Source organism: Mobula hypostoma, chromosome 23 (genome assembly GCF_963921235.1).
Source record: "Mobula hypostoma chromosome 23, sMobHyp1.1, whole genome shotgun sequence".
NCBI lineage: Eukaryota > Metazoa > Chordata > Chondrichthyes > Myliobatiformes > Myliobatidae > Mobula > Mobula hypostoma.
In genome coordinates, this window is record NC_086119.1 from 39,851,437 (window position 1) to 39,868,347 (window position 16,911).

General features: G+C 42.0%; 1 protein-coding gene across 4 annotated transcripts in view; it reads left to right on the forward strand.

Moving 5' to 3' along the window:
• The window catches only part of LOC134337005 (septin-4-like), a 106,158-nt gene that overhangs the window by 87,157 nt on the left and 2,090 nt on the right, over nucleotides 1-16,911 (forward strand). For all 4 annotated transcript variants that reach the window (XM_063031748.1, XM_063031747.1, XM_063031745.1 and 1 more), the window contains one exon: nucleotides 12,111-12,210. In XM_063031748.1, coding sequence (XP_062887818.1) covers nucleotides 12,111-12,210 — 100 coding nt within the window. The remainder of the gene's footprint in view (nucleotides 1-12,110; nucleotides 12,211-16,911) is intronic.

Sequence of the window (16,911 nt, forward strand, 5' to 3'; positions counted from 1 at the left end):
TAGCCACATGTCTCAATTAAAAACATTGTAAGATATTAGGCTGAAAGGAAAGAGCAGACCGAGGCAGGTGAACTATAATGTGGAGAATGTGAGTTGATGCATTTGGCAGAAAGTGGGGGAGGTGGGGGTGGAGAGGTTACATATACTATTCTGAAGCTGTGTACTCTGGTCCTAGACTCTCCCACCACAGGAAACATCCTCCCCACATCCAGTCTATCAAGACCTTTCACCATTTGTTAAGTTTTAATTAGGTCACTCCTCATTCTTCTGAATTCTAGTGAATACAAGCCCAGAGCCACCATATGACGAGATATTCAATTCTGGGGTCATTTTTGTGAACCTCCTTTGAACCCAGTCCAGTTTCAGCACATCCTTTCTAAGGGCCCAAACCTGCTCACAGTACTCCAAGTGAAGCCTCACCATTGCTTTATAAAGACTCAACATTGCATCCTTGCTTTTATATTCTAGTCATTTTGAAATGAATGCTAACATTGAATTTACCTTCCTCACCACAGACTCAACCTGCAAGTTAATCTTTAGGGTATTCTGCACAAGTCCCTTTGCACCTCATTTTTGTTGTATTTTCTCTCCATTTAGAAAACATTCAACCCTTTCATTTCTTCTACCAAAGTGCATGACCATACACTTCCAATACTGTATTCCATCTGCCATTTCTTTGCCCATTCTCCTAATCTGTGTTGTCCTTCTGTAGCCTCTCTACTTCCTCAAAACTACCTGCCCATCCACCTATCTTCATATCATCTGCAAACTTTGCAACGAAGCCATCAACTCCATCATCCAAATCATTGACATATAACAAAAAGAATCTGTCCCAACATAGGCCCCTGTGGAACACCACCAGTCACTAGCAGCCAGCCAGAAAAGACTCCATTTATTCCCACTCTTTGCCTTCTGCCAATCAGCCACTGCTTTATCCATGTTAGAATCTTTCCTGTAATACCATGGGCTTTAGCTTGTTAAGCAGCCTCATTTGTAGCACCTTGTCAAAAGCCTTTCGAAAAATCCCAAGTGCACAACATCAACCAATTCACCTTTGCCTATCCTGCTTGTTACTTCAAAGGATTCCAACAGATTTGTCAGGCAAGATTTTCCCTTGGGGAAACTATGCTGACTACGGCCTATTTTTATCATGTACCTCCAAGTACCCTGAGACCTCATCCTTAATAATCGACTCCAACATCTTCCCAACCACTGAGGGCAGACTAACTGGCCTATAGTTTCCTTTCTTCTGCCTCTGTCACTTCTTGAAGAGTAGAGTGACATTTGCAATTTTCCAGTCTTCTGGAGTCATTTCAGAACTTATGATTCTTGAAAGATCATTACTAATGCCTCCACGATCTCTTCAGCCACCTCTCTCAGAACTCTGGAGTGTACACCATGTGGTCCAGGTGACTTATCTACCTTCAGATCTTTCAGTTTCCTTAGAGCCTTCTTTCTACTTGTGGTAACATCACACACTTCATCCTCCCTGACACCTGGAACTTCCACCATGCTGCTAGTGTCTTCCGCAGTGAAGACTGATGCAAAATACTTACTCAGTTCATCTGCCATTTCCTTGTCCCCCGTTACTAACTCTCCAGCATCATTTTCCAGAGGTCCAATATCTACTCTCACCTTTCTTTTACACTTTATGTATCTGAAGAAACACTTGGTATCCACCTTAGTATTATTGGCTAGCTTACTTTCATATTCCATCTCTACCTTCTTAATGACTCTTTAAATTTTCCTTCTGTTGGTTTTTAAAAGCTTCCCAATCCTCTATCTTCCCACTGTTTTTTGTCCTATTATATGCTCTTTCTTTGGCTTTTATGTTGGCTTTGACTTCTCTTTTTAGCCACGGTTGTGTCATCTTTCCTTTAGAATACTACTTCCTCTTTGGTTCCAGAAATTCAAGCCAGTGTTCTGCCAGTGTTCTTTTCCAGTCAATTCTGGCCAACTCCTCTCTCATGCCTCTGTAATTCCCTTTACTCCACTGAAATACTGATACATCTGACTTTAACTTCTCCTTCTCAAATTTCAGGGTGAATTCGATCATATTATGATCACCTGCCCCGAGGGTTCTTTTAGCTTAAGCTCTCCAATCAATTCTGGTTCATTGCACAGCACCCAATCCAGAATAGCTATCAACTAGTGGCTCAACCACGAGCTGCTCTAAAAAGCCATCTCATAGGCACTCTGGAAATTCCCCCTCTGTAATCCAGTGCATGCGTGCGTGTGTGTCTCGTAAACACACGCACACCTACACTTGAGGGATTTTTGCAGGAACAGAGGTACCTGTAGTTTGAAATAAATGCATCAGAACAAACAGGGTAGTTACCAAAGCAAAGAGAACCTTCAACTGCAGGTTAGGTTGGAGAAGCTGGTGTTGTTCTCATTGAAGCAGAGGAGATGAGGGGAGATTTGACAGAAATACAGGGCTATGACTGATTTAGATAGGACAAAGTTTCTCTTTATAAAATTTAGAAGACATAGATAATAACTTTTGGCTGAGAGAGGTGGGGCAGATGAGGAAGAACATTTTATGTTCCACTTTTATGGCATTGGTTTCAACTTCTTGCCTGTGATGGAAATAAAGCAGATCAAGCATTCCAAAAGGAAACAAAAAAAAACTTGTAGGACTCTGGTAAAGAGAAGAGAATGGGTCTAGGTGAATTGCTGTACAGAGTAACAACATGTGTCTGATGGGCCAAGAGGCCTCCTTAACCATAAGGACTCTTTTAAAGGAATTTAAATGTTTGAGAAATACTTTGTAATGTTCAAAGGATGAACCATAAATGCAAGTGCTTTCTTTAAAGTTTGTAATGAGGCTCGGCTCCCATCTCTGGAGGAAGAGAATAGTCACAGTACCAGTCTACCAGGCCTTCTAGTTTCATTTTCATGTTGTGACAATCACATGTTACTGTAACATGATCCAAGTCTCTACAGATTCTCACTTTGCATGGTCGAGTGGATTAGTAGGTAAATCAGTCGCCAGTCAAAAAGTGGCTAGGGAGGTATAACGCTTTAGTCAAGGTGTGTGTTCTATTGCATTACGATGGCACATCAACCATAAAGCTTTGTGTTTGCAGGAGACCAAACTTAGCCTTGGCTGAGAATTTTCTTCTCTTAAACTGGGGCAGTTTGACCCTTCTGTCTATGGTTAATTACACTGATTGGCTGATTTCTGAACATAATGTAAATAATTGCTTCTTCCTTTACTGTCTCATCTAAGATGCTGCATATACTCAGAACCATGCCTGGTCTTTAGCCATAATCTCGTTAAACAATGTACAACCACAGGATAACACAGCTTTCCTCTGGGAAGCTGGACACCATTTGGACTGCACCAGGTATCTCTCTATAGGAAATAGCACCTCACTAAAGACATAAGAATATTTAACAAGACTTCTGTCAGTTATCATTGAGTTCTTAGCAGGCCAGGCAGCATCTCTAGGAAGAGGTACAGTCGACGTTTCAGACCAAGACCCTTCGTCAGGACTAACTGAAAGAAGAGCTAGTAAGAGCCCATCCTCTGGGTCCCCCCCCCCCACTTATCTTTCTCCCTAGGCCTCTTGTCCCATGATCTTCTCATATCCCTTTTGCCAATCACCTGTCCAGCTCTTGGCTCCATCCCTCCCCCTCCTGTGTTCTCCTATCATTTTGGATCTCCCCCTCCCCCTCCCACTTTCAAATCTCTTACTTACTCTTCCTTCAGTTAGTCCTGACAAAGGGTCTCGGCCTGAAACGTCGACTGTACCTCTTCCTAGAGATACTGCCTGGCCTGCTGCGTTCACCAGCAACTTTGATGTGTGTTGCTTGAAATTCCAGCATCTGCAGATTTCCTCGTGTATGCATCATTGAGTTCTGTCAGTTATCCTCTCCACCACTGAGCACATCTACAAGGAGCGCTGCAAAAGAAACAGCATCCATCAACAAGGATCCTCACCATCCCAGGCCATGGTCTCTTCCCGCAGCTTCCATGGGGAAGCAGGTACAGGAGCCTTGGTTCCCATATCACCAGGTTCAAAACAACTATTACGCTTCAATCATCAAGATCCTCAACCAGTGTGGATAACCTCAGTTACCTGAACTCTGAACTGTTTTCACAATCTGTGCTGTCACTTTCTTTGACTCTATAACTCATGTTCTCAGTATTATTTATTATTATTTATCATTTTTTGTACTTACACAGTTTGTCTTTTGCATATTGGTTGTTCATCAGTTTTTGTAGCTTTTCATTGATATGGTTGTATTTCTTTGTTCTACTGTGAATGCCTACAAGAAAATGAATCTCAGGGTAGTTTACAGTGATGTGTACATACTGTGATAATAAATTTACTTTTAACTTATCAAAGAGACTCTAGATAGGTGCAGAAAAATGAAAATTATTGCAACTTTAACAGTCTACCATAAATGATTTGTTTGGAGATCATCCGGATTTAAAAAAAACAATTTGATTAAAAGATGTCTGGAGTGGGGTTTCTAAGTTCCGTCCCACATTTAAATTGGTTGTTTGATTGGAAGGAAAAGCTGGACCTGAAAGATGGTGCCGAGGGCTACACAGAGGAGAGGTCCATGTGCATTACCCTCTTACTTTGAACACTTCCCTAAGGCAAAAGAAATCAATACCTCATTAATTTGCAGTTCTAAAATAGCACTGTCAACTCAGTATCTGAAATAAAATTTCAAAGTCAACTTTATTACCAATTATAGAGGCTGTTAGTCTACTCAAAAAGTGAAAGAGATGACTGGGAGCTAAATGATCCAAGTGATTAAAATGCACAATTAACCTCATTCATTGATTATGACTCAATGCAGAGAAATGAGAGTAACATGTTATGGACTGTGGGGGCCATAGTAAGGACTCAATCTTAGCAGTAGCTAGCTGCAGTTAATGTTTGTCTGTAGCTCTAAGGCAGATGGCCTATATTGTCTGATGCAGGTCATGACAATTCTGTGGGTAGTGAATCTTTCCCAAGAAACAAGGAAAATTGACACAATGGAGGAGATGAGGCTGCACATTTCTTGCTACTGTCCTTGGTGGATAGGTGGTGAAAAACAGATGTTCTCATTTCTAACAAAATCAAGGGATATAGAGCAACAGTGAGATACCAATCAGACATGATATTACTGAATGGCAGTAGGATAGACTGCCCAATTTCCTTTGCAACAATATGGTGTGAATTCTCCACCATCAGTTCTGAGAGAAAGAATTGGAGATGGCAGTCTCATTTGTATTGAAGCCAGCCTTTTTATACTGTTTGGACTAAAGAAAACAATTGCCTTACAATCTAGAACTAAATTATCTTGAAAGTAGTATTAAGAACTTTAAAAAATCTTTCTGGTTCTGTTGCAGGTTGAGATAGGTTGAGTTTCCTGCACATCGTCATTTTCAAACCAATTTTACTCAACAACCCCTGGTCACCTCAGCTTGTCTTGTCTTAAAACTACAAATAAACAAAACAAGTTAAACCTCTCAGAGAGTTTTGTAGTCCCTTAGTTATTCATAAAAGTTGCATTATTGGGTGGAACTAGTCAAATGTTAACAACTGTTTCATCGCAAGTAAAGGAAAGATTACATGAGATAATGAGATAACAGGACAATCCATTTTATTCCATAGCAAACTAGATCTTGAAAATCTTCAACTTGACCAAAAACAATGCACCATCATAGGTCAGAAGATGTACCACATCCAATATGTCTTTCAGGAACAGATGTTGCATTTTATCTTGCTTGTGTCTACTGTAGTTGACATCAGAAGCACAAGAACAGAATGAATCTTTTTGTTCAGTGACCCTTTTAACTTTAACCAAGAAGACCCAAAGGGAACATTTGGCCTTTTGGATGGTTTCTGCCATTTGAAGTAAACATGTCATTCCATTCACCTGCTGAAGCATGTGACTTGCTAGACTTCCTCGTTTAAAAACTTGTCAATTTAGGCTTCATCCAGCACTCCTAGCATTTGGAGAATAGAGATGGTCATGCCTACTCCCCCTTTAATAGTCTTGCCTGGTGCACTCTTGAAGAGCCTTGTGATGATTTTGAGATTGTGTTCTGGAAGGCTAGGAGATGGCTTCTTATCAGTTTTAAAAACCTCCAAATGTTCATCCCCTGACCATGATATTGTTGCCTGCAGCTCAGTGTTAGCACACCTGCCGGTGAGTTAGAAGTTGTCAGCTCAAGTTTATTGCTAAGACCTAAATATATAACTACTTTGATGTTCTGATGTGGGTCTTTAAGAAAAGTACCACTAGGTGGCGCATTTCCAGATTAGGCTTTAAGGCAAGGTTATGTCTTCCTCTGATGTAAATATAAAATATCCAACATAATTTTAAAACATGATAATTAGTGTGGAACATCAATTGCTTAGACACAAATGTACAGATAACCTGAAAGGAGAGAAAAGAAGGCATAGAGTTGGAGGTCAAAGGAGAGAACCCCAGTAGTTGGGCTGGACTGGAGAACAGATATCCCAAATTAACTTCCAGAATGAAGGTCACTGAAGTAATTTATCTCATAATGTTCATAATCTGAGACCTTTGTGTGTGACTGGACTAGCACTTTTCAGATGTATCTTGTTGTGTATCCTGTCCATTGAGATACTCTGAAGTTACAAAGGCAAATTATAAATGTACAACCCAAGTGCACGAATCCTGTCCTCGTACCTTAACCCTTTAGTCCAGCATCATTTCAGCAAATTTCACTCACACCTTCTCCAAGGCCAACATGTCTGTCTGTGTGGTATTATTCAAGCTCTACAGAAGAGGACAATCAACACCCCACCCCACCGTTTTTGGGAGGGCAGTTGACATTCCATATTGAAATTGCTAGAAATCAGTCCATATAGCAACTTTCTGTAACACCAAGAAGCACAAGATAAAAAAAGACCATTTGTAAATTCAATCTCACTTTAAAAGGGAAACCTTACTCCTGAGACTGGTGCTCCAGCTCTTCCCACACTGTTGCGTCACCCACTCAGATGCCCGAGCTAGCGCTCCACTTGCCTAGCTGCCCCGGAGTCCCACCTGCTTTCCCTTCTCACTTATGCTTCCTTGCACACTTTTTCCCCCTTCCGTTTCTAAACTCCACCCGTATACAAGTCATTTTGTATATGCTAACATCCTAAGGTGTAGCACTTCATTATTAAAGCCGTAATGTTCTGCATTCTTCTTTGAAATCTGTGTCTGCATCATTTGGTTTTCTCACCGTTTACTTAATTTACACCATCACAATGTGTGATAACAAGTGTAGTTTTAGATTGTCTCCAATGGGATAGAGGAGATAGCTGCAAGCAGACACGTCACCATATTTTGCAATAGTTACTTTCAGAATCAGGTTTAAAATCATTGGTATATGTCATGAAATTTGTTGATATATGGCTGCAGTGCATTGCAATACATAATAAAACTGTAAATTTAAAAGGTTAAATTAATAGTGCAAAAGGAGAAAATCACCAGGAGCAAATCTAGTGAGGTGGTGCTCCTGGGTTCAAAGTCCATTCAAAAATCTGATGGCAGAGGGGAAAAATCTATCCCTGAATCATTGTGTGTGCGCCTTCAGGCTCCTGTACCTCCTACCGATGGTAGCAATGAGAAGTGGGTATGTGCTGGGTGATGGGGTCCCTTAACAATGGATGCTGCCTTCTGGAGGCATTGCGCCTTGAAGATGTCCTGAATGCTGCTTATGATGGGACTGACGGAGTTTACAGCTTTCTGCAGCTTATTTTGACTTTGTGCAATGCCCCCCCACCCCCATACCAGAGAGTGATGCAGCCAGTTAGAATGCTCTTCACATACATCTGTAGAAATTTGCAAGCGTCTTTGGTGACATACCAAATCTCCTCAAATTTCTAATGAAGTATAGTCACTGCCATGCCTTCTTTGTAACTGCATCAGTATGTCAGGGCCAGGATAGATCCTCCGAGATGCTGATGCCCAGGAACCTGAAATTGATCACCCTTTCCATTTCTGATCCCTTGATGAGGACTGGTGTGTGTTCCCTCATTTTACCTTTTCTGAAGTCCACAGTCATTTTTTTGGTCTTACTGATGTTGGGTGCAAGGTTGTTGCTGTGACACCACTTAACCAGCTGATTTATCTCGCTCCTGTACACCTTCTCATTACCATCTGAAATTCTGCCAACAATAGTTGTGTCAGCAGCAAATTTATAGATGGCATTTGGGCTGTGCCTAACCACTCAGTCATGGGTGTAGAGAGATCAGAGTAGTGGGCTAAGCACACATCCTTGAGGTGTGCCAGTGTTAATTATCAGTGAGGTGGAGGTATTATTTCTGATCTGCACAGAGTGTGGTCTTCCGGTGAGGAAGTCGAGGATCCAGTCGCAGAAGGTGGTACAGAGGCCTAGGTTTTGGAGGTTTTTTTGATCAACACTGTAGGAATGATAGTGTTAAACACTGAGCTGTAGTCAATAATAGCCTAATGTAAGTATTAGTTTTGTCCAGCTGATCCAAGGCCACGTGAGGAGCCAACAAGATCGCATCCACTGTGGCTATTTTGGCGATAGGTAAATTGCAGTAAGTCCAGCTGCTTGCTAAGGCAGATGTTGATTCTAGCCATAACCAACCTCTCGAAGCACTTCATCACATAGATGTAAGTGCTACCGAATGATGGTTGTTAAAGCAGCTCATCCTGCTCTTCTTGGGCACTGGTATGATTGTTGCCCTTCTGAAGCAGGTGGGAACTTCCGACTGTAGCAATGAGAGATTGAAAATGTCTAAACACACCCCGTAGTTGGTTGGCACAGGTTTCAGAGCCCTACCAGACCTGTCGCATTGCAAGGGCTCACCGTCTTGAAAGACGTTCTGACATCAGCCTCCGAGATGGAGATCACAGTCACTGGATGCTGCAGGGACTCCCATAGCTGCAGTTTTATTTTCCCTTTCAAAGTGAGCATAAAAGGCGTTGAATTCACCTGGGAGTGAATCATCACTGCCGTTCATCATGTTGGGTTTCGCTTTGTGGATAGTAATGGCCTGCAGACCCTGCCGAGAGTTGATGTGCATCTGATACTGCCTCTAAACGCAATCAAAATTGTTCCTTTGCTCTTGAGATAACCCTCCATTCTGGCCTTCTTGTGTAGTCCTGGATCACGAGACTTGAATGCCACAGATCTAGGCCTCAGCAGACTACGAACCTCCTGGTTCATTCACAGATTCTGATAAGGGTATGCACAGTTTGTTCTCGTAGGCACACACTCATCCACACACATTTTAATAAAGTCAGTGACAACTGTGATGTATTCACTCAGACTCAAAGATGAATCCCTGGATACAGTCCAGTCCACTGACTCGAAGCCGTCCTCTAACCACTCCTCCACCTACCCTGGCCCTCAGCCCTGGTGCTGCGCTCTTCAGCCGCAGGGAGTACAAGTAGAAGGGTTGTTGTTCTAGAGTTTCATCTCCATAACAACAACCCAACTCATAACCAAATGGATGCAGTCCTGGGAAAAGAACCAGGTGGAACTTTGCTCGTTTTAAGAAACTAACCACAATATTAAGTTTAGAGTAGCAATGAAAAAAAAATCAGGATCATTCAAAACATGAAATAATATGACCATGCAGAATGGTGGAGCACGCCCAAAGGGCCAAATGACGACCTCCTGTTTCTATTTCCATTATTTCTCCCATCTCCCCTTTCCTGTCAGGCTTGAGATGACAAACCACCAGACTCGAGGGCAGTTCCATCCTACTGTTATCAGACTCTTGTGAGGACCTGTCATAGGTCCCCTGAGTATTTTATCTTTAGATCTACTTTATGGCCCTTGCACTTTATTTGTTTACCTGCAATACCCTTCTGCTGCAACTGCAATACAATATTCTGCATTGTTTTTTTTTATGTATACTTCAACGTAATTATGTATGGCTTCATCTGTCTGGATGGCATGCAAACCAAAAGCTTTTCATTGTACCCCAATATATGTGACAAAAATAAACCAATACCAATATCGGAGGGAGGAGAAGATGGCGCGACGCAGTGCGTGCGGCCGTTCCGAATGATATCGTATGTGTTAACTAGGATGCCGTGCACAATCCTGATTTGCTGGAGACAGCCATGAGAAGCACGGAGGAACACCTGGAGAAACTTCTGAAATGCCCGCTTCGCTGCCGCTGCTACTGTGCGATTGAGAATCTCCGGAGGGATAGGCCCCAAATACTCGTCTTTGCCTATTGCCTGTTGCCGGGGCCGGGGTCGAAGCACTTGGCAGAGATTGTGCTCAATGTCGGAGGCTCGGAGTTTTCGGACGGACTCAAGAGGCGGCTGTGGTCAGGTGCTTCCAGGATGCTGCATCGGCAAGTTTGCGGCGCTGGAAGCTCATGGCAGGAAGAGTTTTTTTTCTTCCTTCTACCATCTGTGTGAGATGATGGGACTTGTGAGAGACTTTAAGACTTTTTTTTACTGTGCCCATAGTCTGTTCTTCATCAAATTACGGTATTGCTTTGCACTGTTGTAACTATGTTATAATTATGTGATTTTTGTCAGTTTTTCAGTTGGTTTGTCTTGTGTTTCTGTGATATCATTCTGGAGAAATATTGTATCATTTCTTAATGCATGTATTACTAAATGACAATAAAAGAGGACTGCGTGTCCTCATAATCTAATAATCTAATCTAATACCATTTTCTGTGTTTCTAAATTTGGACAGCTGTAAAAGGATCTGACCCTGGTGAATTGAAATTAAATTGTACGGTTAAGTGAGGTCAGATTTCAAATAGAGTTTAAGTACAAACAATACCATACCTACTGGAGAAATGAATGACACTTAAAGCTACAGTTTTCGGGATAACTGAAATTAAAATGAAGTTGAACATCTAAAAACAAAAGACTGCAGATGTTAGAACGCTGAAAGAAGAACAGAGATTGCTGGGATTACACAGCAGCTCCGACCCCATGTGTGGAGGAAGGTACAGTTAACATGTCAGACCTTCCATCAGAACATGCACTTAGTGGCCACGTTATTAGGTACATCTGCTCATTAATGAAAATATCTAATCAGCCGATCGTGTGGCAACAACTCAATACATAAAAGCATGCAGACATGGTCAAGAGGTTCAGTTGTTCAGACCAAGCATCTGGATGGGGAAGAAATATGATCTAAGTGACTTTGATCGTGGAATGATTGTCAGTGCAATTCGGGGTGGTTTGAGTATCTTAGAAACTGCCAAACTCCTGGGATCTTCACGCACAAGTCTCCAGCGTTCACAGAAAAAGGTACAAAAACAAAAACTTCTGTGGTTCTGTGGGCAAAAGCACCTTGTTAATAAGAAAGGTCAAAGAATGGCCAGACTGATTCAAACTGACAGGAAGGCAACACTAACTCAAATAACCACACATTACAACAGAGGTGTGCAGAAGATCATCTCGAAATGCATACAATCCATTACATACAGGAGTTACCCTAATGAAGTGTGCACTGAGTGTTTATTAAATTATCAGGTTCTACATAAACAGAAATTCCAAACTGAGTGGAAAGAACACAAATAGGGATTCTATTAGGAAGAGAGGCAAAGTGACTGTACGAATAAAGATCAGCAAGTTTCATATGAGGAACTTTTAAGTTGCATTATATCCAGAAGGTAAAAAGATAATTAAAAGAATGTCAGACCAATCAGAGCAGCAGGAAATATTGTGGTGGTAGAAGAAAAGGCTCGGACAGGGCCCCCTAAGATGCTGCTAATCTCAGTGATTGAAGACATGGGAGAGAAATAGGATCAGTGAGAAAAAAAGAGTTTGTATCAAAGATGATTCAGATCAAAAAATCTCCATATTCAGGTGGAATGTATCCTGGCTGGCTGAAGGAACCAAGAACAGAAATAACAGTCTACCTTGGACATGGGAGCAGTGGGTTATAAGTGTTACATCCCTGTTCACTGCAGGACTGATGCATAAACTTGCTTACTGCCAATCCATCCTGTATCGATGGTGGGAATTCTGCAGTAGTAATATTCCAAAAGCAAATAATTGTCACCCAGATGGACAAGTTTTTGTTGTTTGTGTTCTTTACTGAAGGTTGATTAAAAACAAGTTCTGGTTATGGCTTTAACATGGTGTGTGAGAGGCAGACACTCAAATGACCCTACAATTTCTTTCAGCAAACTTACAAGGGAGAGTGGCACAGATTTCCCAATTCCCATTGTATCAGGTCTGACGGACAATGAGACAGAGAAAATAATCCGGGAGAAGGATGAGGAGGTAAGAAAAAAAATGTGTATATTGTAAGCAACCCTTCAAGTGAATGTTTGCATTAAGACATTTTAGGTTCTTCAAGGAAATATAGCTTTGTATTGAAAAGTTCATTAGTCTGTGTTCATTAGAATGAGAGAAGCCTGCAGGCCAATCTTGTACTTGGCTCACTCTAACTCTCCAAGACATTCAGTGGGAGATTTTAAGGGCGGAATCGCTGCAGAAATCAGGGAAGACTTCCAAACAGTCCTTCAACCCCACTGTGGTCCCATTTTATCTGTCTGCATCAGAATTATTTAAGATGGCAGGACAAATTCCAAGGGCTTCTTCACTCCTCATTAAGAGTTCAGCACTAGTGAAACTAATACCAGCATCATCTCTCAGTAGGAAAGAAGGCAGGGGTGGTGTTGCCACCAGTTGTTTATAGTTAATGCAATTCAGTTATTGTAATGTTGTCACTCCATCTTCTTCCAAATCAGTCTCAAAGTCTCTGCCACATTGGTAGTGGTGAGATGATGAATGTCCTTTGGGTAGTGCACATGGTGCTTGTTTATAATTAATATTTAGGTAATGATTGAGTCATCTTCTTATATATAAATATTGATTAACAATTCTTGTCTGTTGAAATAATTTGTTATAGGTTATATGTATAAATATGTGAATTGCACACACATGCAGGGAAAGTGAAGCAGTGATAGACAGGAGCTACATATGGAGGTAGTCACACCAAGGCTACAGGAGACAGATAAATAGGTGACTGTCAGGAGAGGGAAAGGAGAACATCAGATAGTGGAGAGCACCCCTGTAGCTGGCCCACTGAATAATAAGTACTCCATTTTGAGTACCGTTGGTGGGGGGGAAGCCTACCTAGGGGAAGCAACAGCAGCCGTGCCTCTGGCACAGAGTCTGGCCCTGTGACTCAGAAGGGTAGGGAACGAGAGGATGGCAGCAGTAATAGGGGACTCTATAGTCAGGGGGACAGATAGGCGATTCTGTGGATGTGAAAAGGAAACACGGATGATACTTTGCCTCCCAGGTGCCAAGGTCCACAATGTTTCTGAGCATGTCCACAATAGCTTGAAAAGGGAGGGTGAGCAGCCAGAAGTCACGGTACAGATTGATCTCAACGGCATAGATAGAAAAATGAAGGAGGTCCTGAAAAAAGCTGAGAAGCAGGACCTCAAGGATTACTGCCTGTGCCACACGACAGTGAGGATAGGAATAGAATGAGGTGGCAGATAAATGCGCGGCTGATTTCTGGATAATTGGGACCTCTTCTGGGGCAGGTGTGACCTGTACAAAAGTGACGGGTTACACTTGAATCCAAGGGGGACCAATATTCTTGTGGGTGGATTTACTAGAGCTGTTGGGATGGTTTAAACTAAGGCTACATCCACATTAGACCCGATAAATCCGTAACCGAAGCTTTTTCTCTTCGTTTTGACCTTCCGTCCATACTGAAACAGCATTTTCCTCCCCCAAAAATGGAGCTTTTCTAAAACGCTCACCAGAGTGTGTAAATCTGAAAATGCCGGTTGGGCGGTGTAGTGTGTACGGGGTAACCGGAGCTTTTTAAAAACGCCGTCACGATGTGCCGGTACAGATGATGGCAGCAGCACGGCATTTCATTGTTCTCTTGAACGCAACCTGTTCTTTATAGCAGTCGAGGATGTCTTTGTATTTGGTTTGGCACGACTCCCAGTCCACGTCCTCCACTGCTTTGCTGACTTTGTAGTCGTTTCTAACTCACAGAAGCAGCTCAACTTCATCATCTGTCCAAACGAAGAAGTCCAGTCTGCTTTTTCCAGCGGAGGTTCTCTTTGTATTCCTCGAAGACATCATTGAAAACTTTCTTTCGCTGTTGTTGTAGGTACTCCAGTTTTTGACCAACAGAAATAGCACAACGCCGCCGCGAAAACGGAAATAGTATACCATTTCCTCTTCGCTTGTTTTCTGTAGATGTGTCCTGCACATGCCCAGTAGGAAGAGATTCACCCAAATACCCATTTTAATGTGGACGGAGGTATTTTCAAAAATGCCTGGTGTGGACGCCTATCGTTTTTACGCAAAACCGCCATTTTCAAAATTATCCAGTCTAGTGTGGATGTAGCCTGATACGGCAGGGGAATGAGAATCAGTATGATAGAGCTGAGGATGAGCCAGCAGATGATGGATATAACATGAATGTAAGGAAGGATTGGGTACAAATACAGACAGAGCAAAGAGTTAAATTGTACCACAGAGGCAAAATTCAAAAGGGTGATGAATGCAGGACAGAAGGCGCTGTATTTAAATTCACGTAGCCTTCGGAATAAGGTGAACGAACTCATGGCACAATTAGAGATTGGTCGGTATGACGTTGTGGGCATCACTGAGTCGTAGCTGAAAGAAGGCCATAGTTGGGAGCTTAACATCAAAGGATATATTTTGTATCAAAAGGACAGACAGGCAGGAAGGCATAGGCAGTGGTGTGGCTCTGTTGGTAAGAAATGGAATTGCATCTTTAGAAAGGGATGACATAGGGTCAGAGAATGTTGGATTTTTGTGGGTGGAGTTAGGAAACTGCAAGGATAAAAAACCATTATGGGAATCATATTCAGGCCTCGAAATAGTAGCTAAGATGTGGGGTTGAGTTTGCAAAGGGAGCTGGAAAAAGTTATGTAATAAGGGTAATGACCCTTGGGTAATGGAGGATTTCAGTATGAGAGGGGATTGGCAAAAATCAGGTTGGTGTTGGATCACAAGAGAGAGAATTTGTTGAATGCCTATGAGATGGCTTTTTAGAGCAACTTGTGCTTAAGCCTACTAGGGAAAGGCTATCTCAGATTGGGTGTTGTGTAATAACCTAGAACTTATTAGGAAGCTTAACGTAAAGGAACCCTTAGGAGGCAGTGATCATAATATGATTGAATTCAATCTGTAATTTGAGAGGGAGAAGCACAAGTCACATATCAGTATCGCAAGGAAATTACAGAGGCATGAGAGAGAAGCTTGCCCAGGTGGATTGGAGGAGGATACTGGTGGGGATGACAGCAGAGGAGAGATGGCCAACGTTTCCAGAAATAGTTCACAAGGCGCAGGATAGGTATGACCCACAGAAGTAAAATAGAGGGCTATGGGTAACCCTAGTAATTTCTAAGGTAGGGACATGTTCGGCACAACTTTGTGGGCTGAAGGGCCTGTATTATGCTGTAGGTTTCCTATGTTTCTAAGTAGTTGTTCTCAAATGGCAGAACTGGGCAACTGTGGCTGAAAAGGGAAGTTAAGGACTGCATAAAAGCCAAGGAAAGGGCATATAAGGTAGAAAAAGTGAGTGGAAATTAGATGATTGGGAAGATTTTAAAATTCAACAAAAGCAACTAAGAAGCTATAAGGGAAAAGATGAAATATGAGGGCAAACTAGCCAATAATATAAAGCAGGATTCTAAAAGTTTTCTCAGTTCTATAAAAAGTGAAAGGGAGGTAGGAGTTGATATTGGACCACTGGAAAATGAAGCTGGTGAGGTAGTAATGGGGGATAAAGAAATGGCAGATGAACTTAATGGGTACTTTGCATCTGTCTTCACTGTGGAAGACACTAGCTGTGTGCCAGAGGTCCGTGAGTGTCAGGGACCAGGAGGGAGAGCCATTGCTACTACAAAGGAAAAAGTGCTAGGCAAATTCAAAGGTCTTAAGGTGGATAAGTCACCTGGACGAGATGGACTACATCCTAGAGTATTGAGAGAGGTTGCTGAAGAGATAACGGATGCATTGTTCATGATCTTTCAAGAATCACTTGATTCTGACATGGTGCTGGAGGACTGGAAGATTGCAAATGTCACTCCACTCTTTAAGAAGGGAGGAAGGCACAAGAAAGGAAACTATAGGCCAGTTCACCTAACCTCAGTACTTGTGAAATTGTTGGAGTCTATTATTAAGGATGAGGTTTTGTGGTACTTGGAGACTAATGATAAAATAAGTCAAAGTCAGCATGATTTCTGTAAAGGGAAATCTTGCCTGACCAATCTGTTAGAGTTCTTCGAGGAAGTAACAAGCAGGGTGGACAAAGGAGAGGCAGTGGATGTCGTTTACTTGAATTTTTAGAAGGCATTTGATAAGGTGCCACACACAAAGCTGCTTAACAAGATAAAATCTGCTGTTACAGGAAAGACACTGGCACGGATAGAGGAATGGCTGGCAGTGAGTAGGAATAAATGGGGCCTTTTCTGGTGGGCTACCAGTGACTAGTGGTGTTCCTCGGGGGTCAGTATTGGGACTGCTACTTTTCACATTGTTTTTCAATGATTTGGATAGTGAAATTGATGGCTTAGTGGCAAAGTTTGTCAATGATATGAAGACAGGTGGAGGGGTAGGTAGTGCTGATAAAGTAATGGGATTGCAGCAGTACTTCGTCAAATTGGAAGAATGGGCAAAAAAGTGGCAGATGGAATATAGTGTTGGGAAATGTACGATAATACATTTTGGTAAGGGAACAATGGTGCAGACTGTTACCTAAATGGGGGAAAGGTTCAAACATCAGAGATGCAAGACTGCCAAAAGGTTAATTTACAGATTGACTCTGTGGTTTTAAAAAAAAGGCAGATGCAATGTTGGCATTTACTTCAAGGGGAATAGAATATAAAAACAAGGAATAATACTGAGCCTTAATAAGACACTAGTCAGGCTGCACTTGGAGTATTGTCAACAGTTTTGGGCCCCATATCTCAGAAA